The sequence below is a fragment of the Atractosteus spatula genome, chromosome 7 (assembly GCF_055471065.1).
Source record: "Atractosteus spatula isolate fAtrSpa1 chromosome 7, fAtrSpa1.hap1, whole genome shotgun sequence".
Lineage (NCBI taxonomy): Eukaryota > Metazoa > Chordata > Actinopteri > Semionotiformes > Lepisosteidae > Atractosteus > Atractosteus spatula.
The window spans coordinates 38,717,717-38,742,507 of NC_142712.1; the positions used below are offsets into that span (position 1 = coordinate 38,717,717).

The 24,791-nt window shown below is 41.1% G+C and overlaps 1 protein-coding gene across 1 annotated transcript in view; it reads left to right on the forward strand.

Moving 5' to 3' along the window:
* The window catches only part of cpne5b (copine 5b), a 129,145-nt gene that overhangs the window by 27,638 nt on the left and 76,716 nt on the right, over positions 1-24,791 (forward strand). Inside the window, exons 4-7 of the mRNA XM_088921952.1 lie at positions 6,225-6,328; positions 8,001-8,040; positions 8,842-8,856; positions 9,255-9,331. Of these exons, the coding sequence (XP_088778078.1) occupies positions 6,225-6,328; positions 8,001-8,040; positions 8,842-8,856; positions 9,255-9,331 (236 nt within the window). The remainder of the gene's footprint in view (positions 1-6,224; positions 6,329-8,000; positions 8,041-8,841; positions 8,857-9,254; positions 9,332-24,791) is intronic.

The following is a 24,791-nucleotide window of genomic DNA, read 5'->3' on the forward strand; positions in this document are numbered from 1 at the left end:
ATAGCTAGATTTCATATAAAATGTCTGTTTGGTTTTAATTGGTGGAGCTAGACAAAAATGCTACCATTCGTGAAATTGTGAGTCCTGAGTGGTGCTATTGTGTTTAGAATTAAGGAAAACACTTTGTAGATTATTTGTAATCCTCTCCAATAAGAAACAATAACTGCTAGTTTATGCGTGTGTTTATTTTCTGGTATAACGCCCATAAATAAGGATTGGTTAACTGTACCATCAGACCCAGCCATCTTAATGGGAAAGCAATTCCATTAAAAAATCATTTCTGGTCTCTTTAAATCAGGACTCAGTCTGCCAATTTCTGAGCAGGCATTCCCTTTCTTCTTGGACACAGACTGAGATTTGTAACTCTTTCTTGTCACATTTTCCAAAATATTGAATCCTCTTGTGTATGATTTGTCCACATGCTCCAAGCTGTGGGCTCAATACATTTCCTGTTTTGTGAAATTCTGGAAGAGCAGCTCGTTCCGGCAACAACAGCTCTCTCTCTCTCTCTCCCTCAATCTCTGTGTGCTGTTGGAAGTGGGGCACTGGCTTGAGGGCAGAGCTTTGGCTTTTGTCTGCCTTTGGAATCTCGCTGGAAAAAGCAACAGAAGAATGGCACGCAGTGTGACACTTCATTATGGGGCTGCAAAGTAGCTGTCTTCTACTTTTTTGAAAGGATGTTTCATTTTTCTCACCTAGTCAAAATGATGTGCAAGGGGTGAGAGATCTCCAGATCTCCAGCCTGCAGAATCGCTGGTTCAAATCAAGCTCTATGGCAACAGTTGTCAAAAACCTGAGTCTGTGTTGGGGCTTGGCCGGGATTCTTCCTTTGGAGTGGATTCGCCAAAGATCTCCGCTCCACTGCTGTGAGCCGTGGCATAAAAACAATTCTTGATTTCAAATAAGGTGCAAAAATACAAATATGCACCATATCAAAGATGATTTATAGAGGAGAACAATGGACAAGAAGCCTTCATGGGCCCGCTGTTAGCATGCATGCTTGTTTTTCGAGCCTCCAACAAAAACAGTGCCATTTATATCTCTGGTAGTAAATATTCACTCATGTTTGTGAAATAGCACAGTCTGTGTTTCTGAGTGAGGTGTCATCACATGGGAAAAACATCAAACCCAGGACACAGCTCTGCCAAGATCTTCTTAGACTTCATGAGGAAGACTGAAAACTGCATCACAGAAGCGACTCAAGCTGGGCTCAAATGGTCTTGTTTTTTTTCTCCATGTTTCAGATGGTATCTTGTCCTTTCTTTAAGTGATAAGATCCAACCTCGTCTCACAGCACCATAACAACTGTAATCCAATTATTTTCCAGCTGTGGCTCCTGACATAACTGAGAGATGTCTACCAGTAGTGGGTGGTTTTTATTTCGTTCCTTTCCATTAAGTTGTCCAAGGGATCTGATATTTAACACTTAAATGTATAGTTATGAAACGCAGGAAACATTTACACAAATACCAGCAGTCAGCCTTCAGAGCTCCTTCTATTACTCAAATGCAAAATATGGAAAACATACTGTATAATACTGTGCATAGAATACAGAACTTTTGTCGTTCTAAAATACAGTAGATTTCTTAGAATGAAAGAAGTACATTCTGTATTCACTGTATTCACTTCAATAAAACTTGTACTGTAATATTTGGTCAATCTATATTTTATTACTGGTTCACTGCAGTGTTTTGGGTTATGTAACTTTTTATCTGCTTTTACCACACAAAAGCCATGCCTGTATCTCTCTTCAGCATAATTTCCTATCTTGCTTGCTTTCACTATTTTGGAATTTGTCTTCCTATTTCCTGTGCTGTTACCTTGATTTTGCAAAGTTAACCTTCCTAATAGGGTTTCTGGAAAGATCCTCATAAATGGGTGTCCCCAGAGAGCTCACCTCTTTATGTCATCTGCAGTTAGATACAACCAAAACAGCAATAATTCATGAACAACATCCTTCCAAAACATGGAGTAGGAGATGTCAACAGAAAAAAAACAAACCAGAGGATACAAGCGGAGACTTAATGGGAGTTCAGTTAAAACTATGAACTGAAGGACCTTCTTTACTCAATGGTTGTGGGACTTTAGAACAAGCTGCTTGGCCATGTTGATGAAGCTGGATAAGATCCTTGAATCAGTTACTGTAGCTACTAACTACAAAATGGACTAGATACTCTGAATGGCTTCCTCTTGGTTGTCACCATTTTTATATTTTCGAGTTGTGGTAGCAGTACTGTATGCAGATTGAAACCACTAGGAAACCCCTTTTAACGTTTTAGATAAGCAAGGCCTGTTTTTTCTCAGTTTTCATATTAATAGAAGGCTATGGGCTTTCCTCTATGTTTTTGGCATACTAAAATCTGCACAAGAAGTACTTTTTTCTAGACAAAAGTGTTGATGTTCTGGCTACAGATCAAATCGAAGCCTCCAGCCATGCCAGATAGAGATGATAACCGTGCAATGTTTTGTGGCTATATAGGAACCTTAATGTTGCAGGTTACTTATAGGGTAGGAGATGTTTTTTTACGTTTTTCTGCACAAGGAGCCCAAGAACACTGTCCGTAGGACTTGCTGTGAAGGCTACAGGTTTGCACAGTCACTTGACAGAACTGTGAAACTGAACTGCATTTTGAGGCCTTGTTTACCTAGAAGGTGACGTCTTATCCCTGCCCTGAAGCTTAATTTCTCATTTCATGTTATTTGTCCTCATAACTTAAGCTGAAGTCAATAAAGAGCTGCCTTCCATACTGTTGTTTCCTGTTTTTGTCCTTGAAAGATGTATTTATTTCACATTTTGAAAGCCCGGGGCCTTAGTCATCATCCATGCAAGTGGCACTACAAGAACACCGACTGTGCAACCTGTTTTGACTCAAGCAGAGAGCTGTAATGTGTGGCTGTCACACAAAGAGCTTCGAAATTTTAATAAAAATAAATTGATCTGCAAAATCACAGTATGTCCACCTCTTAGCAGAGGAAACTAATCCATTCTGCCTGGCAACGCTTTTGTTTCAAGACAACTTCCAGAGGAGCCTGGGCAATGCGAAGTCTGTCACTGTAATGTGAAGTGGACGTAAGCTCCACTGAGAGCCATTCTGGCATCACCTTTAATGAGATTCAGACTCAGAAAATCAAAGGCAAAAGGTCTGGAAAGCTGCCACCTCCAAGAGAATATTATAGCACCTGGATATAGTAACGGCACAAATTGGAGAAAACACAAACACTTCAATGCTTGGCCTTGACTATCAGGCAGGGACTAATGCTGACAGGAATTCGAAAAGTTCATATTTAAACCGTGGATGTAAAAGTACGCTGTAACAACTCAGATGCATGCCTGTTGCTGCCATGCATGCTGTACACAGTACTCTGGATTTCCTGTACATGACTATTTATGTTTATGCTGTGCAGAAGTCCTAAGCTTTCCTTGAACCATCGTTCTTTATTAGTGTCCTCACTACTGCTCCGTTTCCACAGCTTGGCAGGTATTGTCTTCATCTGATGAAACAAAGCGACAGTCGCTGAACTGGGCTTGGGGCTGGCAGTTGAACTCTGTGCTGCTTCTCAGCAGTGGGTGGTGCAAGGAGCTAGCTTGGAGATTGGAAACCATACTCACTTCTCATTAGGCTGCTCTGCTGTGCTGAAGGTGCTTAATCAAGTCCCGATTTCATTTAATTGCTCTCTCTATTTTTTTCTCAAATGCTCTGAAGATGTTTATAACCTTTCAACTGCAATTAACACTGCCACACAGTCTGCAAAATTAATTATGCTACCTTATCTTCATTTATTTACCCCCCCGAACGCTCTGCAGTTGTAAAATCAGTGATGCTAACATTGTTCATCTAACTTTGTGCTGATTTTAGTGGTCAATATTGATTGTCTGTGTAAGAGCATTTAGGGAAAGAGTAATTTGAATTAGTAGAAGCCTGATACATGCATGTGTTTAATGTATTCTGTATACTCTGTACTGTATACTCTATACTATAATATACATGGTACAAACTGAAAGGACTCAGTCAGGAGTCAGTGTCTTATGCTACCTCTGAAGATGAAACCCCTAAAAATCACACATTTCCTGGTATGCTAAAAATCACAACTGACTCCTATGGCTATATGAAACATACTGTAGTCCTAAACTAAATGGCCAGGTTTGAAATTATTAGAATTAATGGTAGATCATTTGTGTTTGCTTCTGAAAATGCCGCTCTATAAATCATTTGGAAATTTGTACATGACATAAAACAACCAAAGCTGTCCAACAGTTCATAATTGCAAAAGAACGGAAAATAAACACATTTTGACAGTGAGATGTAACCTTCTGATAACAAATTTAGTCCGCTACTAGACAGTTCATTTGTGCAAAAACAGAAGATGTTTTTTAAATGCAATTAGTTAAAAATATATATTTTTTAATTCTATGATGACTAGTTTAAAAATGAGAAATCACAAGCCTTCATATTATGTGCAAGGGTGTTAAAGATAATTATGCACACAGGAATGCAGGAACCATTTCACTTCTAAAACATAGTAATCCTGCTGTTTTATTTCCTCATTAAGGAAGATGTGCTGTATTATTGAGTCACAGTTGCAATTAATAATAACACTTTTTCTGGGAGTCATCATCTGCTCAAATGATTAAAATGCATGATCGACAGTTGCTAATTTTGCGTACATTTCACACTGTGCAGAACACAGAGTGTGTCAGTAAGCATGGCTAAAACTGCTGTATATACTGTAAGAACACCTCAGTGGTGTATTTGTGTTGTGTTTACTTTGTTCTATGTTTTAAATCCTAATTAATTGTAAATGTAAGTGTGAAATCTACAGCTGCACCAGCTGAAGATCTCAGGATTACATCATTCACAGTCTTGTCATGGAACGCAAACACTGCTTTCAATAGAAATTTGGAAATTTTGTAAGCTGAAGAGGGGAGGCTATAACAAGGACATGTGCTAGATGTGTTGCTGCAAGACTCATAAACTTTTCTGAAGAAAACGTCATTAACAGCAAATTAAGACTGTAGTGCAAAAGGGGGATAAGATCTCTTGTTATCTGGAGGGTAACAATATTCCATAGTCATAAGAAAAATAAATTACATCAATTGAAAGTTGTGTAAACCACACACTTGATCAAAAACAAAACCGGCTTTGCCATTTAAATATCAGAAATTAAATGTATTCATACTTAATTTACTCCCTAAATGTACAGTTTTTTAATATTATGATAGTTTGCTGTGGCAAGGGTTAAAATTCTAATTAAACAAGAAAGAAATGTGAAACATTTCCTCAAATATAGCACAAAGAAAATTCTACTACAGAAATTCTGAAAGCATACTGTTGTCAGTTTTAAGATCTGTCTTCTGTTTAGTTCAGGAAACAATATTAGTTTAATAAATGCGACTCCAAAAGAACTGAGACAGCAAAGTCAAAACTGTTATTTTTGCTTTATAGACACGTTATTTCATTGTTGGGTAATGACACGTTTGATCATATTGGAACAAAAACATATATTCTGTTTAACTCATTGGTTTGAAATCTGGAGATTGGCACTGGCTGTATGTTTTTACTGCATGTCATGCTGCATCGTGAAGCACTGCCCAATAAATATGGAAGCAGACGAAACAATTCTCTAAACTGCATAATTCACTCTTCTGCTGCGTTCACTAGTTATTTTATCGGTAAAGATGACTGAGCCATTTCCAGAAGTGTCTTGACATTGCCTCCACCATGCTTCCCAGTTGAGTGTTTGTGGAGCCTTTCTCCAGTTCTTACCCTTCCATCACTTCAGTAAAGCCTCAAACACAACAGCAATAATTGAGGACGGAATCAGGGGCTGGGGGCTGCTGTGGGGAGATTGGACAAATCCATTACAGCTGTGGGGTAATAATTTGGTCATATTAGGGGCTGGGTTTGTCCATGTTGTTGTATGTCGGCTCTCAGCTGAACTGCTCATGAATGAGCCGTGATTACTGTCCTTTGCTGGTGTTTTCAACCCAGAGTGGAGAAAGTGTCACAGAAAATTGGCATCTTCTGGCTAGGGAAATAATGAATTAATTGTACCTTATATGCTGGGGATTGATATCTTGCAGTGCTGAGAGTTGTGAATAGAGGTGTATACACAAATATGATTGTTATTTTGTTTGCTTACTGTCAATGGACAGTATCTGCACTTTTTAACGAAAGGAAAAAAAAATACACTGCCGAGTTTCATTTCTCTATCTCTCTCCCTAGTTTGGAAGAACAGAAGTGATTGACAACACGTTAAACCCCGACTTTGTCAGAAAATACATCCTTGACTACTTCTTTGAGGAAAAGCAGAATCTGCGCTTCGACTTGTGAGTTATAGCTTTTCCCTTGAGGAAGCTGAGCTTGTATATGGTGGCCCTCTCTTGTTTGGCCCTGGCCCAGTTTTTCAGAAAGCAATGTGGCCTTTTTCATGATTGTTCCCAGAAATGTCCTCTAGGGTTTTTCTGCTGTTTTGTAAGCATAAATATTTCATTCAACTGTTGTTTCCTCTTTGTTCCGCCCTGCTTCTGTTTTTTTTTCTTGTATGTGGCTCTGTTCGGAAGCATAAACCCATCTTTAATTGTTGAGCTCCAATAAAGAGGATATCTTTATAGTATTTGCTTTAACATTGTGCTTTTGAATCCATTTTCTTGGTGAGACAGTCAACAGTTCTATACAGTGCAAATTAAGCTTAATTTTCACCACTGTTTTGTAGATGAATACCATATGTACCGTGAAAGCCAGAACTCATTGCAAAGGCTGGGAGTGTTAATTATTAAAGCTCCTTTGTAATATGGGACAGGGCTTCCTCTTTCATGTCTACGGCTGTTCTCCAATATGAAAGGAAGACTGAAGCTTGACAACGGATTACCGAGCTGTCACTGGCTGTGGCTGTGCAATTTCTGCTTTATGTGGGTTTTGTTTTGTATGAAAGCACAAAAGTGTGCAGCCCTCAGTACTCTCTGCCTCTCAGTTCAGTATCTCCTGGATTTAACCGACTCGACAAGGGCTCATGTATGCCTGGTAAGCCAAGTGGAGAGATAAAAAGGGAAAAATGGAGAAGGGGAGAAATACTGAAAAATACAGAACTGTTTGTTAACATGTTATAAGTCAGATTTCAAGTACCTCAGCCAGCAGTAGGGAAACTTAGGCCGAGATGTTGTAGTATCGGGTCACTAGCCAGCTGTGACCAGATGGCCATGATCAAGCGTGTGGGACATTATTGGCAGCACACTGTGGCAGGACCCAAGAAAACAGCGAAAACAGCGACTGCTGCCTCTCTCTGGGCACCCGCAGGCTTGTTGCGATGTCAGCCCTCTCTGGAGAGGGTACAGTAGAAGTTGTAAAACAGCTGGTGATTCATAATTGAGTGCTTAAATAATCTGAAAAAATAATTTGCAGTTCCAAACAAACATTGCTGCAGGGCATATGTCCATGTAGTCCCTTCAGCAGAACTGGCGGTGGAGGGAGAGAAACACGAATGCCGCTCTGCTCACGGTTACGCAATAAAGAGGGGAGCACTGCTGCCTTTTTTATGGAGTGTAACGGCGGAGGGGCATAATCTGAAGCAGGCAATCTCACTTGATGTGCGGGTCTTGGAGATAAAACAGGAGTACCAGAGGAAAAGCCACAGGAGCAGGTGACTAAGATGGGAATTGTACCCATGAGCTCCAGTAAAAGTCCTAATCCTCCCACTGTAGTGCAGCCCTCTAGATGGGTCACTCTCTGTCAAGGCTGCCCTGCACAAAATAGTGCTTTGCGTAACTGTGCACTGACTGTCTTCCATCTGTGTATGACCAGTCTTTCTCACCTGGACTGAAGGAAGCCCGCATGCATTCTGTTTTTTACCTTCTGCTTGGCCACGTCCCTTCCCATAATTCCACCATCCAAAAAAGAGACTTGTCAGTCCCTGCAACCAGAAGAAGAGATGTCTAGGAATTATGAATTGCTGTTCAGCATAATGACTCAGGATTTTAAAGGTGTATTTTCTTGTGGTTGCAGGTATGATGTGGATTCCAAAAGCCCTGATCTGTCTAAACATGTGAGTAAAAGCACTTATCCACTTCCTTGACATGTGACAGAACTCACTAATATGTTCACACACTGTGCATGCAGCCCCTTCTATGTAATGGGCACCATTGTTATAGCACACAGATGATATTCTGGTTCTATGTAAATTAAAAATGTAGAAAAATCCAAATATATTTTTTGGTCCCAGCACAGTCTATATATGCTGTTTCCTAAAAATATTATTTTAGTACAGTATATGAGATTAAAAGTTTTTATGTAGACTAATATTTCTGTCTGTCTGCAGTAGTGATTGTGCCATTTAATAACTAGGAATACATTAACTTAGAATTTCACTCATGTTGTTACGCATATTTATGAAGCATTTTTTAAAGCAGCACATATTTTTTCTTCCACCTTTTGGAAATCAATTTTGATCTTGATATTTTTCATATTATATCAAGACACTGGTGAAAATTGTCCGCCATCGTGGTGCTTTGCGTTTTGAGGATCACCTAAGGGTTTGATAAAGAAAGTCTCTATCTAACATAATCTGTAACACGATTATTAAAATATATTTGGATGAAAAAGATTTGCATTTTTCTAGAATATCATGAAAAGTAAATGAAAGGACTCTTCTTGGGTATATTAAGATTACTTTCTGTTCATATGGGCTTGGAGTCTCTAACAATAGATATAGTTCCTACTCTTTGACTCTTCTGTCTGTACCTGTTCCTGTTCTGTTTTATTGCTGTCTGGTATCTGTGTCTTGTGCTTTCTGTTACATGATATGTTCTGTTGTATTAACGCTGCTGCCTGCCTACCCTCCTGGAAGCCTTCCGAATTCAACGTACGTCTCTACCTTCATAAACTTTATTACTGTATAAAGCACTGCCGCTGTGTGATTTGTCTCTCACTCCCTGTCTCTGGCCTTCTCTCCCTTCTTCAATCCCTTTTTCATTCTTCTGTTACTGCCCCTCTCTGGATCTCCCCCTCTCTATGGCTTTTCCTCCTTTCGCTTTGTCACCCTCTCTTTTCCTCTCCTCCGCATGCTCATTCACTCTCTCCCTGCCCTCTCCATCCCACGTTTTCCATCTCCACCTTGTCCTCTGCCCCTCTCTGTCTCTGCCCTCTGCCGGTGTCTTGCACCTCCTTGCCCCCTCCCTCTCTCCCTCTGCCTTCTCCTTCTGGCTCTTTTTCAACCCCTCTCTCTGCCTCCCGTCCCTCTGCCCCGTATCCCCCCCTCAGGACTTCCTCGGCCAGGCCTTCTGCACTCTGGGAGAGATTGTAGGATCTCCTGGCAGCCGGCTGGAGAAGCCACTGAGGTGAGTAAACAAGCATGCGTTTTTCTTCCCCCTTATTAGCGCGGAGAGCAGGAACGCAATCAATTTTGCATCTTCGGATCTCCTGTGACCTCTTGTACAGTGCGCTGAATAACATGATACACATCTGCTGTGCTTTCCCACACAGGCCTTGCTGTTTGCTTACTCGCTTTGTTCATTTACTTTAAAAAACTTCCAGCTCATTTGCATAGAAGATATGCTTAAGAGTTTCTAAGTCTCCAAGGTATTTTCTCATCTATTTAGAAATGGCAAAAAAAACAAACTTTCGGGCCTTTGAAACAGCTTTCTACTGTCTTCATTTACTGCAAGCAGGATTTTCTGAGGATGGAGTAACCCATACCGAGGGAATTTCTATATCCTGTCAATAACTAGGCTTTATCTGGCATTAGCAGTGTTGTGTGAAATACAATACAATGTGGAGGAGATGTAGCAGAGACTGTATATGTTATTAATTGGGCCGCTGTTAATTGGTGAGCTCTTCTGATGGTAGAAAGAAACATACTTCAGTGAGAGAAAAGGCAAGCTTCTTGCTTGTGCGCATCAGTATTCTGAAAATGAGCTACTGTGTTTATGGGACAAGGCTTTTCTGTCAACCTCAGATCACTCAAACCCATTTTATTTCACTTCACGATGACATTTGTATGGGATTTTATATTATATACTGTATATATTTATACTGTATATAAGCAGACAAGTACTGGAACCCAACATGTTAGTTATTATTTATTATTAATTAGTTAATATCAGTGTGTTCAGTAAAGAGAAAAGAGATATAATTGACACATACAGTAAGTCTGTTTTAACAAACTATCTATTGCACATTCTACAGTGCATCACAGTAATCCTTTTCTAGATTCAGAGTGAAGGTATTTATGCCTGCAGCTCTGGATGTGCATAGCAATGATTCTCTATGGATTGAGAAGTACTATCAAGTGATTAATTCACTTGGCTCAAAGTGCACCTCAGCTTGGAGCACCAGGTCTGTTGGCAGCAATTAAATTCACTTAATGGCCCGCAAGGCACAGTGGAGCAGAGAGAATGGGGGTACTAATAAAAGACTCACTGGAAAGCCATCAGCAGCCTGTTATTTGTCATTGTGTGAAGAGTCAGATCAATGGGTGCGCCCGCTGGTCAGTTTATTACTTTCTTTTTCACAACAAAGGCATCTCCAGGGTTTCTATTTGTAATCTCATTCAAGCATTAGCAGCCCCCACTTTGCAGGAAGTGTGTGTGGGGGGGGGGGGTAATCACTCTCTGCTGTGCAGGAATGGCGTATTAAAAAAAAAAGGAATAATTTGATTTTTTGGATTTCCACGCCCACCCACAATAGGAATCACCAACTGTTTCAGACTTGGCTCCTCTGACCGGACTCCTGCACCCACGCAAGGGAGAAAGGGAGATGCCGACCTGAGGATCTGCCTCTCGAACATGCTTTCAGCTCCACAGAGAGCTGGGGCTGACTGCGTGAGCTCACTTTGTCTCTTGCTAAAGGCACTAGAAGCCTGCGTGGCCCCCACCTGGCTGCAGGAGTCTCTCCTGTGAGATTGGTCTCCTGCTACTCCCCGTCCTGCCCACTAAGTGGCGCTCTGCCAGTTTTGCGCGTCTTCTTGGGAAGAAACCTTCTCACAGTGACATGACTCAGGCTGGATCGTAGTGCTCAGCCTGCAATGGGACTGAGTGCAACTGCACTAAGCATCTCAGCTTGCTGAGTATGGTTTTCGGCTCATCAAGGTCCTTGAGAGCTCCCCACAGGAAGGCTTTCTGAATTCATTAGCAAGAATCTAAGAATGACTAAAAACAAGAGTGGACCCTTTGACCCATCGATGCACACTTATGCACCACAGCGTTCAAGAAATTCCTGGCGTGAAACTGATTCATGAGGGACCCCAATGTGGATGGATTTAAGAGCTCACTTGAGAAACCATTTTAATGAGCCATTTCTCCCTGCTTTCTCTCTCTCCCCTCTCTCTCTTTTTCACTTCCGTTCTCCATTCTCCATCTGAGAAAGAAAACTTGAGTTGGTACTTAATCAAACATTTTCTTTTTTCATTTAGGACCCTCATTTAGAAATTGATTGGGATTAGAAAAAGATTTTTAAAAATAGGCCCTTTATCATACCAGAGTAGTTAATTACTTATTGTGATCTGCTCTTATTAAGCAATTTAGAAGACTGGAAGAGCTGAAATATGAAAAAGATGTGAAACAGTACCAAAAGAGCTCCACTGTATTATAACCTGTTTTCTAGGCATGTCCTCAATATGTCATAGATTATGGAGATTTAAGGTTTCCTGTGCTGTAGTATGCTGTCGGCTCCTGTTCTGTTTCATAAACGCTTCTTTCTAGTGGTTTGCCACATGAATTCTCATAAGTGTGAGAATGACTAGGTGGAGTTGCTCTCCTGATAATCAATGCCACCGTGGCACTGTCCCCTGTGGGGTGCACAAGGCTCAGTTCTCACCCAATCAGACGCACTGCATCCAGAAGAGTTTGCATAATTAATAGTGTATTTGTGTTCAGTCTCAGTTCAGAAAATGATTTTCATCACTTTAAGCTCCAGTGTGCGTGCTGTGCAGCCCATAAGCCTAGAGAGAATAATAAATACGAAGAGAGAATTTTTTTTTGTTTAATTTATATCCATTAGAGAATGGTATCAACTGCAGTTCACAGCTGGTAAATCTAGCACACTATTACTTCTCTAGGAAATCATTCTTTCTTAAAAGAAACAAAACAGCTGTTGCATGCTGATTACTGACCCTTTTAGGTTGCACCTCTTTGTGTAACTTTTTATTGCCCCAGCTTCACAAAATATCATCATGCCAAGTGCATGCACAGTCTTCAGCTGGCAGTCTCTAACCTGTGTCAATCACATGGAATCTGAAGCACTATGGCCTTAAGAAAACTGGACTGACAGGTGTCGCCAGCCTCTCAGTGCAATTGAACACATTTTCAGAAGCAGTATTATGCCTGTGAAAGAAGATGTGCTCCTGTCTCGATGAAATGGGGAAACGGGCGATTTCTCACAGCCTGGCTCCCATGATAATCCCCTGACAGTGTTATCTGAGCAGTCGCCACAGCATAGGGCACTCATACTGTATGGTCTGTTTGTATAATTATTTTCTCGGATGGAGCAAATCCAAACTGAAGACAGGATCAATGGGTAGAAGACCGCAGAACTGATTTATTTTGCCAGTGCGTCGCTTTATCCAGCCTGAACGCCAAGTTTTGCGTTTTTAAGGTGCCAATCTGCTATGCTGCTGGCTAAACTTAAAATCCTGATCCTTCTCAGTGCAGTACGTGGTCCACTGTTGACCACAGTACAAAATAAAAGTAGAGAACATATCGACCATTCTACATCCTCTGATGTAGAAACTCCAGAATACATTTCAGTATTGCTTGACATTTCTGCATCTATGTGTTTGTGCAAAACAGAAACAGAGCAACACTTGCGAGTCCAGGACTCTGCATTTTAAAACCTTTAAAAGTCTTCTACAGCATCCAAAGCTGCAATGTGAACTTTTAGCTGCTGCAATTACAGTACAGTAGAAAATTCGGGGGGTATTGTTTTTAACCTTAACAGTTTATTGAAGCTTTAATATCCGTTAACACTTTGTCTTTTTTACCTTGCTGTGCTTAGATATATTCCTTTGAAGCAGGGCACTGTTTTTTTACCCATCATTGTAATTACTGTTTAAATTGCAAGGTAATTTAAATTAATTGCTGCCTCTGCTGAGAAAACAAAAACAACGCAAGAAGTTTGTTGATATGCCTATTCAGAAGTAACTTCTGTTTCCACCATTGAAATGGCTGTGACCTACAGTATAAGTCCTTGCTAAGTTGTTCTTGCAACAAGATTCAAATTAGCCTGTTCCAAAAAAAAAAGGTATTTATGGCAGATCTTGATTAGAAAGCGGCTTGGACACCTAGGGCATTTACTGTCCAATTAAACATACTGTATAAAATCCAGGAACTCCAATATTGTGAACAGGTTTGCCTGCTTTGCAAGAGCCATATCCTTGGAAATAATTACGTAACAGCCACATGAAATTACACCATACTCAACTTTAATAATGCTGTAATCACACTGTTATGGTGTTATAACGTCTGTGTAATGCAGCATATCATTTATGACAGAGGACAAAAAGACTGCAGCTTAAAGGGCTTCTGCCTCCCCGAGCCACCCAGAATAGTGCAGTAAGATTTAAATTAAGATTAGTGGCAGAAACGTTTAAGTAGGTCAGGGAGCTGTTGACCTTCTGTAATTCGGTTTTCACCAGGAGTTTGAAATGGGATTTTTAATGCTATGCGATAAAACGATGTACAGTCCAACACCTGAAGTACCAACACAAAGGACTGCAATGTATTAGGGAGCAGTCCTGCTCAGTCCTTACCAAGGAGATCATACAGAATTCTCAGTGATAGAGAGCAACAGAAGAAAGGTGAGTCTTCAATCTAGTGTCAAGGGCAGAGGCTACAAAATTAGCACAAATGCATTGAAGATGAGGTCCCAGCATATCTTTCAAGAAGAGCTTGATCTTTCCAGCACAAGTTAACGTCTAGAAGTGCAGACGTCCCAATGCCAGTGGCTTCCCTTTGCTGTCGTTCCTGCGTAATCCACACATGTGCAAGTAAGTTAGGCAAAAATAGGAATGACATGAACAAGGTGTCATGTCATATGAGAGGGGGCCATTTGGCACTTTTTGTCCAATTGGTTGTATGTAGTTTAAATGTGTTATGACCAGCACAAGGCACATGCCTTCAGGGGGTCTTCTCCAAAGACCACCCAGGCACGCTCTGCCAGAGCAGTCTCCTGAAATACAATCTTCTGGAAAAACTCCTGGATCCGGTCAGGATGGACGTCTTAGGAGCCACCTGGACTGGGTAGAGGGCGTCACCTGCTGATGATGGGTCTGAAGCAGAGTCCCGTCCTCTGGTCCCCTCTTGGGGCACTGAATCCTCAGGACAGCACAGCTGTGAGCAGAGCTACCAGTCAGAGCCCAGGAGAGCAGAAACGCAGGAAGAGGAAGGGCTCTGCTGGAATGCTGGAAGGTGGCTCAGGAGATGAAGCGTTGCAATGTCAATGCTGGATCACTGAGGAGAGACTGAGCAGGTTTCAAATATGCCAGAGTACCTGCTGCCATGGGAATTCTCATAACAGACAGGTGCTCTGCATATGCTGTGTCCAAAGCAGAGAAGATGCATGGCTGCCAGCCACTGCAACTACAACACGTGCTGCTGCATCACAGTGGGGCTAGTAACAAAATGGTTCTTCATTTTACTGTACATTTACATTTACATTTTACATTTTACATTTACTCTAATGATTAAATATTCCACTTCACAGCCATTTTCTATTTCCTCTGTATATCTTAGAAGAAGTACCTGAACGTCTGTGCACTGGCACGTCTATTTGAAGAGGTGTACAAGTCCAGTCCAGCAGGACCATAATCCAGCAAATCGTACTGGTTTCTATCTCTAATCAGTCCAATTAAGCCAATCGTTAGTGTAATTAGGTAGTTAAAAACTCAGGGTGCAATGAAAGCCATCAGACACTGCAGCCTTCCAAGACCAGAACGTTCTATGCTTTTAATGAATTGATTCTTTTAAATCATTTCACTGATTGTCAGTTTTTCCACTGTCAATCACTTAAATGATTTAACAGAACTGTGCTATCCCACACCAGCTGCCTTGGTTTTAGATCGAAAAGTTTGGTCAGTAGTTCAGCTCCCTGATACGGATTCAAAGCACACAGAGGTTGACAATGAACACCTTTAAAGAGGAGAGAAACCTATTGAGCCAAAATATTTCAAAAAGAGGATAAAAGAGATTGTAGCAACACTTGCTTATCTTCTGTGCTGCGTGGAGGCATGTGGTTTTGTACTTCACAGTGAAGTGGTTGATATCTGAGCAGAAGTCAGAGGCCCACTACACACAGATATCGAGACTGATTGAGCAGTCCCATTCTCAGTCTCTTAAGGGTGTTCACATTTCACACATGGTTCAGAAGCTAGAATAGGATCTTCATTTAGAGTTTCTTTCATGCCTAGATTTTCCATTTAAAACCACGTCTTGTTTAAAGATAACTCTGAATTGGTCTGGCAGTAATTTTTAGTTGCTGCTCCGACTATGCTATAACAGCCAGAGGAATCGTTCTTTTCCGTTGAGGGATCCAGGGAGTAGAATCTCTCAAGTGAGCTATGGTTTCCAAGCCAACTTTCAGCAGTAATAATCATAATCAGAAGCCATCTTCCACTATATTGGGAGAAGTCAAGAAACACACTAGACTTTTATTGACATATGTTTACCTCTGCAGGAACCACTGGGCATACATTTGCCTCTGACTCTTTCTTTCAGTAATTAAATTGAAGAGGCTGTCTGTGCTGGGAGAGAAAGATGAGCCCTATAGTCCAGACATTGCCAGATTGACTTGGACTATGCCTGACAGCCAGCTGAGAGAGCACATCTGGCCAAATTGTGCTAGTGGTTAGGTGGGCTTGAATCAGTGGTGGTAGCCCCCTGTGTCGGTCATCAGTGCTCCAGGTGGTACTTTTTCTCACGTGTAGGAGCCGACAGACATAGAGTATTAAACTTTGTGGTGGCCTTCGCCGATTTTTTAGAGAAAACGGTCATGATCCCTTACCTCACCTACTGGTTTGGAGGGTCATGATGATGAACAGAGTTAATTGGCATTTGGGAATTCCAGAACTGAAGTGATACAATAATAAGAAGTAAATAAACAAAATGAACCTCTTTTTTAAGGCTGCTTTTGAGGTCCATTGCTTTAAGGCGAGGTGTGTCGAATTGTATTGCCAATGGTTATTCTTCCCACAACCCAGCGTTCTTGGAAGTGTGTCCCTCAGACTGGGAGAAACCCTTTTCACTTAACAAAACCATGAGAGCTTCAGATCTGGCCTGCTCAAAATGAGATTTGCAGACTCCACTGGACCTCACACAGTTTATTTTCCCAGGCCTGTATCTTATGCTTGCAGTTTGATCACAGGAGACAAGTTTTTGCTTTTCCCCCTAATATCTGTACTTTGTCCTAAATCACCAATGTTCCCAGCACTGCAAGGTGCAATGTGAGATCTTATTGTTACCGAGCGCACGTCCTACACAATGTGAGGCCCAAGATCAAACTATTACCGCTATCCCATAAAAAGGAAACGATTACAGTGACTGAATTTCAGGATGTACTCAAATGAGCTTCCTCACTGTGGCTGTCAGACTGAATAGTCGTTGCTCAAACCACTTCATACTGTTCTTCAGGTCAGTGGGAGAACTGGAAATGTTCCCTAGACAATTTATTAAAAGGGAATGGAGTGGTAATAAGAAAGAAACCTTTATCAGAACAGCAGAATCGTTTTCTATCACATTCTGGAATAGTTTCACAACTATCCAGACCTTTTTAGATTAGATAGCTTTGTACCACATGAGAAAAAAACAAAATTATTTTTTTCCACACACAGTGTGAACATCCTAAGGATATTGATTCCCTGTTTTGCATAACTCACTCCTATTAAAAAAGCATTGTAATTATTATTATTATTATTATTACCATGTTAGTTTCACACTATGGGCGAGTTGCTGGGGATATATCTTACTATCTTACATACAACAAGACTGCCTTCAGTTGGCTTCTGTCAAGAATAAACGGCGGTGAGCAGAGCGTCGCGGTGCTGTGGAGCCAGCGGGAGCCTGAGAAGGCAGATGAGCGCAGACCGGAAACTTCAGTGGGCAGTCAAAGCTGACATGCCTGGCAGGCAGCTCCATGCTCCAACCCTGTAATTTTCCTTTCACAAAGGGCTCTCCGCTGTGCCTCCACTGGGGTGGGTCATTATCTGTCACTATCTCTCTCTGCACCGTACCTGGTGGTCTGTGCGGGCTCTTTAGCATGACTGCTTGGGAAGATCCTTGGCACAGGAGGGACCGTGCCACCCACTGAGCTATTAAGTGCCACTTTCAGCATCTTCTGATGGACGCGGAGCCTTGTTTGCCGATGTCCTCTCTCCTTTCTCCTGTGCACCAACAATATATCGCATTGTTGGTATGGATACAGGCTTTTTTCCAAACGCCAGGCAGTCCTCAGTGATTTCCCATTATGTTTCCTGTAGTATGAAGCCACACATGAATGCCCTGAAACAGATAAACCCTAATAGGTTCCTGTTGCGAGCTCCCTGAGTGCTTCTTCGGAAGCTGGCATTTGTGAAAGTATCTTATTTTTAGCTACCAGAAAAACTGGCTTTTCCTGTGTCTTCGCAAAGGTTGTCTGTTTTTAACACAACCCACACTGTTCTTTGAAGAATGTACCCAGTATTAGAAATAATTATGCAAACAAGTGGATATATATTGAAATAACACATTATGAATGAATAGCCTTTGTGTAAATCATGAAATGTAACCAAATACAATATTTTACTGACATGCTACAATGTCACTCTTTGCCAGACAGCCCATCAGAAAGTCCTCCAGCACCTCAAGGTCCACACAAGTGAAGTGAAGAGTTTTCAATTAGCTGGGCACACTGTGACACCCAGGGAGGAACTCTCACATGATTGGAACATATAAATCAAATTTTTAGCAATTCTCATGGCCACATCACATACCTTTCAACCAGTGATTAATGAATGACTCAAGGGGGTTGTGAAACTGGTGCTGTTGACTATTGAAGAGTCTGTGGAAGAAAAAAAACTCTGAAACTGATGTCAAGTTCCTCAGTGTAAATTATCTTTGTGACAAGATATGATCTTGAGAATAACCTTTTTTCCTTGTCTTTTTAAATACCGTATTTCATCAAGAACAGTTAGATATTATTAATATTAGTACAAAATTATCTTGAAGGACATGTACTGTAGCTGCTTTTAAATCTTTGCTTTCATCATTTAATCTCTTCAGCAATGGCAATGAGACAGACCCGGAAGAGAGACACTCACCCCATAGAGTGTCTGGAATAGTCTGTATCATCCTGCAAAACTCAGAACCATTTTACGTTTGTAATAATGCTGAGCACTGTTTATATCTGTGTGCAGCTGTAAGATGTAAATTCGATCTCGGCTGTCTGTGCAGTACCAGAGGTTCAGAAATACAAACTAAATCCTTTGCAGTTGTTTTTGTGGATTAACGCGCTCATCATCCTTCTCTTTGAACTCTCAAAACGCACAGACAAAGGGGAGAAATCAAATGGAAACATACCTCATTTTTTATAAAGCAGCTTCACGCAGAAGCTCCTCTTCTTCTACACATGTTAGAGTAACAGCTCCCATGGCTGGTTGCACACACAAATGATGAGCCAGCTGAGCTTTGCTGCTCAGTTAATAATTTAAGCAGGCCCCTGCAGAGCGTTGATGCTCAATGGTTTCAGCCAGCAGGCTCCCAAATCCCTTTGGCCTTGGTGCCAAACATACAGTAGGCAGGCTGAAAGGTTAGACAGTTTTCTGGAGTCAAATTAGATGTATGAGTTCCATCAGACAAGCCATGAGAGAGATGCCCAGTGATTTAGTAGTAGTGGTCCGGTAGGGCTACTCGTTAAGTATCATCAGCTGAATGCAACCTAGAAGTGCTTTCTTTCTTTTGACTCTGTTTAAAGTCATCACATTGTTTTTTGTTGATGTGCAAATCTGAAAGAGATATTATTAACCCCTCTTGTGAATGTGGAATTTGCATGGCATTTTCTCTAAACCTGTGCTTCTGTCTTTACATCATACCTTGACCTGGCCATGTTTTTCCACAGGTTGTATTTGTGCTTTGTGATGTGCCACTGTGCTTCACCATGCGTTTCTGTAATTGTACCATTTTACTACCCATTGCTGTGCTCTTACTTCTCTGCAATCCTTTCAATGGATGTACTGTATTTATTGCATCATAGCTTCTCTACCTTTTACACGATGTATGCTTCCTTGTCTACTTCTGCAGAGCTTTCTGTCCTTTCAAAGGCCTTAGGGCCTTCGCATGAATGGGTCTTGTGAATGAGGCCTTTCAGAGTGTAAAAAGCTACCTTCTATGTCAATGCTGCAAACCCACGTGGTCCAGGTTTGCTCTAAATACTTGTTGCATGAGTTAGTGTGCCTTGTTGACAGTGTATGAGTAACATAGTTGTTCAAGGCCTCTTTTGCTGCCAAGAAGTCAAGAGTAAAAAAAGGCATGAGAGATAAAGCTGGAAAACTGAAATAAGTATCCAACATTTCCAGCTGGACAGTTGTGCAGGTGTACAGCTGTGGCAAAGCAATTCAGTGCATTTGGCCATTGGTATATAGGTGCCATATGTGCACAGGTGGCATACATGTAGATATCTGCAGGGTCCAAAAGAAAGTGGTGAAACACCTTTTGGGCAAATAATCCATCCATTTTCTAACCGCTTTGTCATGAGTGAGCCATAGCTTATTCCAGCAAGCAATGGACACAAAGCATGGCACACCCTGGACAGGATGCCAATCCATTGCAAGGCACACACAGCCATTAACACAAACACTCCAGGGCCACTTTTCCCCGAAACCAATTAACCTGCAGTACCAGTATGTCTTTGGACTGTTGAAGGAAACCAGAGCACCTGGAGGAAACCCATGTGAACATGTGGAGAACATACAGTGTTAACTCCATGCAGATAACACTTCAGATTCAGAATTGAACTCAGGGCTGCTGCGCTGTGAGACAGCAATGCTAACCACTGTGCCACCAACCTGCCCCTTTGCAAATAAGAAATGTCAGAAATGAAAGGAGGGAGATTTGTTTTAGCGTCCCAAAATAAGCCTTAACTGAGGTATACAAGAATGATTTGGGATACTCTATTTTCCAGTTCCATTAAAGGTACATTATAACAGAGATCATCATGAGATATATCATAAGAGTAATTCAGTTTTACCAAATAAAAAACAAAACCTTTAACAGTCTCTCATTGTAATTACAGTAGTATAAAATAACTCTGTAATTTCTTTGCTCTTTTGGTACTTAATGTTATGGTAACTTCAGTAGTAAGTGCTATTAATTTTGGTATTATTTCATTGTAATTACAGTCACAATAATAGAGCACCATATAATTAATGACGTTAAGGAAGATTTCTACATCCTCCAGTTAACAATGGCAAGATCCCAGGTTCTGCCTAAGAGCTCCTTCATGTAAGAGGCAGAGCTGTGTCCCTCCAAGCTTCTGGTCCTCTGGGTTTGACTGTGAAAAGCTATGAGCAGGTGCTGTGGCTGGAGCTTCAGGCAATATATTGCTATGGTCAGGACACATGAATGAAGCTGCAGAGATTCACTCAGAGTGCTTTTAAAACCTGGAAATAAAATGAAGAAAGTGTTTATGGGAGGCAGATGGCAGAGTGCAATTTTCCTCAGGCGTGCAGCAGCATAAATTGCCCAGCGTCTGGTAATAAGAAGATTCGCAAAGAAAGAAAAAGAGAAAAAAAGGTATTGAATGCAAGACTAATAAACAAAGCGTTTACCAGCTTCAAAAATGTAGAATTGCTTATTAATTTGTATTCCTAGTCTGTTTTTAACCAGAGTCTTTCTGGTAGAAATGCAGAGATGTACTGTATACAAAGCACCTTTGATATCAAAAGATTTTCTTCAACTGTTTGCTTGCTAAAGGAAGCAAGGCACCACTGTTGTGATGAACAGAAAATAAATTTGAGGTACGGATGGATGCATTTAAGTTGAAATACAAAACAACCAACATTAAGGTGGTGCGAAAGTAGGAGGCAAGGAAATGCAGATTTAGTTGCACTTTTAGGAGCAGTTTGGCTTCTGTCCCTCTCACTGCTTCCTTGTACAAAGGCGTTGAGCCCTGATCCTGAAATACCACTGAACCTGAGTCTGTCTGCTGATGTTCAGTCAGTACATTAATCAAACCCTTAACTGAACTAATAATTTGCATGATTTGGCCTTTATAGCATTTGTTAGCTGCTAACATGCAGATTTCAATTTCCTCACGTTCCTTGAAATCTCTGCCCATTTAACAAATGAAAAATGACTTAATTGTTCCAATTAATCACATTTTGCGTTCAATCAAGAGTTCAGCGAATTAGCTGAGAGCTCAGCTGAAACGAGGACCAGCTGACTCGGTGGCCCTCTGAGACCAGATTCGAAAGCCCCTGTCTTAGGGGACTGAATGCCTGAATGAAAGCAGCTGTCATGATTCCACAGTCGCATTGTCCCACAGTCCCAGCATAGTCAGTGCAGCATGCCCTCACATACTGAACACCAGCCTGCTCAGCTGCATAGCTTGCTCACCTTGAAATGGGAAGGCATTACTGTCAGACTTTTGCCTAAGAGTCCTGACAATAGTTCTGTGAAAGGGTAACTTTGTAGATGTGATTTATAGAGCAGTTGCATTTGGAGGCCATCCAGATTCTCTTATGAGCTCATTTAATTTGCTTCTTGCTTTGTAGATGAGGGCAGTATGGGATTGTGGGTGAAGGTGGGTTTCTCGCCCTGAAAACGAAAGGTCATTGTTTAGAAATGAGCTGGATTGACCCCCTATTACATACTGTAAAAGAAAAATGAAGACTTGGTTTTAAACTGTAGAAATCTCACTTTTATACCATCACTTCCTTACAGCATTTCCTTTTTTCAGAATTGCTCACAATAATTTCTAAATCCCGTATGGCAGAACTCAATAGGTATGCATGTTAAAAAATGTGTTTTTGGCAAAGTTCGCAACTCTAGGAGGTGTGGTGAAGCACTGGGTTCTGTCGCATGGCAATCTGAGGATACGCACTTGAAATCCTCAGTCCAGAACCGCAAGGTCTTCCAATATTCCCCAAGGAACATTCCATAGGGATGTGACATACTGTAGCTTGTCAATATCTGAACTACAAGGCTCAACCTGTGCTCTACCCAAGTGCCTAAGCTAATTGATGGGCTTGGAAACCCTCTAATACTTCTTTCAGAATAGAAATTATAAGTGGTTCTGGGGAGAAAGACCAATGAAGTGCATAACAAAAAGAAAAGGTGTTCAGCCATTATCAGAAAATCAATTATTTCCTGATAAGGGTTATGACACATGGGTTCCAGGTGAGACTGCTCTCCAGAGAGAATGCCAGTACTGCACAGTGCTCGCACACATAAGCACACAGGGACAATGCAGTGACACAAATTAACCTAGCCAGTATGTCTCTGGGAGTTGTAGGTGGACCCAGGGAAAACCACACACAGAAGGTGCTACAGTGTAGCAGCTAAGAGTTTGAGGCAGCAGACCTAATGGCCACACCCTGTGCCATCTAGAAGAGAGATGCACGTTCAAATAAGGATCTATTAGAACTGAATGAACGAGTGTAAGAAACCTTGATTACTTTTTCTCCCTGTGCCAACTAGGCTGTGCTTTACAACTCACCTCCCCTGATGTTAACTTCCCTGAAACATGAGTCTGTGTTCATTTTCATTCAGTGTCTTTCCTAAGGGAGGAATGATCTACCGAGCAGCCATCAAAACCCAAGCTGGGAGTAAAGTTATTAAAAGAATTCAGTAGCTCTGAACTATTGTACAGAGGAATATAATATGACTTTGAAATCCCATAAATGTTCCTGTTTAAATAGGGATTTCGTCTTAATCACTAAACAAAAGCAACAGACATCTGCATTGTCCTGCTCTTTATCTTCACCATATAAACGAGGAATAAACAGCTTCAGGTAGCCGAGTTTAAGCATGAACCGCTTGTCTCATAAACAGCAGATCTCAGTACTTTACTTCTATTGCTTGGTGCACTTCTCTTTGAGAGTGGAATCTATGGTTTGGTTTTTGGTTTTTATTCCAGCACCCAGATGGAACAGAGCATTGCACAGCTGAATTGTGCAGTTGATTTACTTAACTTTCTTCACTTTGAGCATAAATGTTGTTTCTATTGCAACCAGGCACTTGTCATTTGAAGCTCATATCCCATTTTCAATAAGCCAACAAATGAGGAAAAAAAAGTATTTGTTTGACTTTTTTTTTACCCTTTCAGCTGTTGCGTAAGAGCAATGAATTTCCATCTTTTGAGTGGCAACCCGAGTAACAGACAGAGGCTCAAGATTTCTTTGGAAGCTCAGTAATGCCATTAAATGCAGTGGTTGAAATCAGATAGCTTGGGTATTTAGCAAAGGCAGTTGTTTGTCCAAAGACCAACATTTACAGTGCTGCTTTGAAGGAGAAATGAAGACTCATTAAGAGCAATACAGATAGACACTATGGGCTATATGAATATTAATTTACTCTGATCATTTCACAACATTAGAAAGCTGAACCATCTGAAGAGACTTTTAATTCTGCTTTTTAATGTTGTGAAATGATCAGCTCATTAATATCCACATATCCGTAATGCACAGTGACTTCAGCTTAAAAACATTACATCCTTGAAGGGGTCTCTTATTAGACAGTTGGATAGATAGGTGTGTGTTTTCAGAATTAACACGAATTGTATCATTCAACTGTAACACAAATAAGTGCATATCTTAAGTGATGTCCAGTTTTAAATATAGTCCGTAACAATTGTTATTAAAACAAAATTGCTGTATAGTAGTAATACAGACAGTAACTATGCATGATACTGAATCTCCCATTATTTGACTTATACCTTGTAGTCTCCTAAGAGTTCTGCAATAAAATTGAGTCTCAGATGAATTAGGCTTTAGGTATCAGTTGCTCTATACAATTCAAGTAGGAGAATCAGAACGGCTGCGGTGTTCCTCCTGGAGATTTTTCAGATGCCCTGCAGCATCAGTCATGCCTTTGTGCAATTTAAGAAGAGTATTGTTTGTACTAGGTTGTGCTTTTAGCCCTGATTCTGACTTGTTTACTCTATCAAAGTCTTTTTGCCACCATGATTTTGCTATAGAGAGTTTTAAACTTGGAATCACTCAATATATTCAGCCGACAGTTTTGACCTTTGCACCTTTGCATGGAGCAAAGGAGCATGCATCCTTTCTCCTGCAAGGTGCACTTTCAGTGCCATCCATCTTATCTCACAGTAGCCACAGCAGCTGGGGGAACGACACAGCTCTCACTGACAGTTATCACAGCCCACGCTCCCAGGCTCCCTGCATTCACAAGGGTCACAATGTCCAGTCCTACAGCCCTGAGGACAGGCTGAGGACACCCTAGCCAATTCCAACATGCCAGCGCAGAGCTAGTTGTGCAATGCCCTGGGGCATCCCAGCCACTGACAGCTGGGATGGTGTAGTTCATATCTGGACTACAAGACCCAACCTACACTTTGACAGAGAACCTTAACTTGGGCTGCTCAGAAACCCGGCTACGGAAAGAACTGATATCCTGTTGAACTGGTCTTCTTGTGAAGTTTGGTGATTGGATCCAGGTCATCTTTAATTGCATCATTACAGCATCTACAGGACAATTCTGAGATGGAGGCTAAATCCTATGACTGTGGAATTGACCCATAGAGTCTCAGGTTAGCAAACAAATGTGAATTTAAACAGCTTCTGTTTGTTTTGGGGAGAGAGGTTGTTTGCTTTGCTGC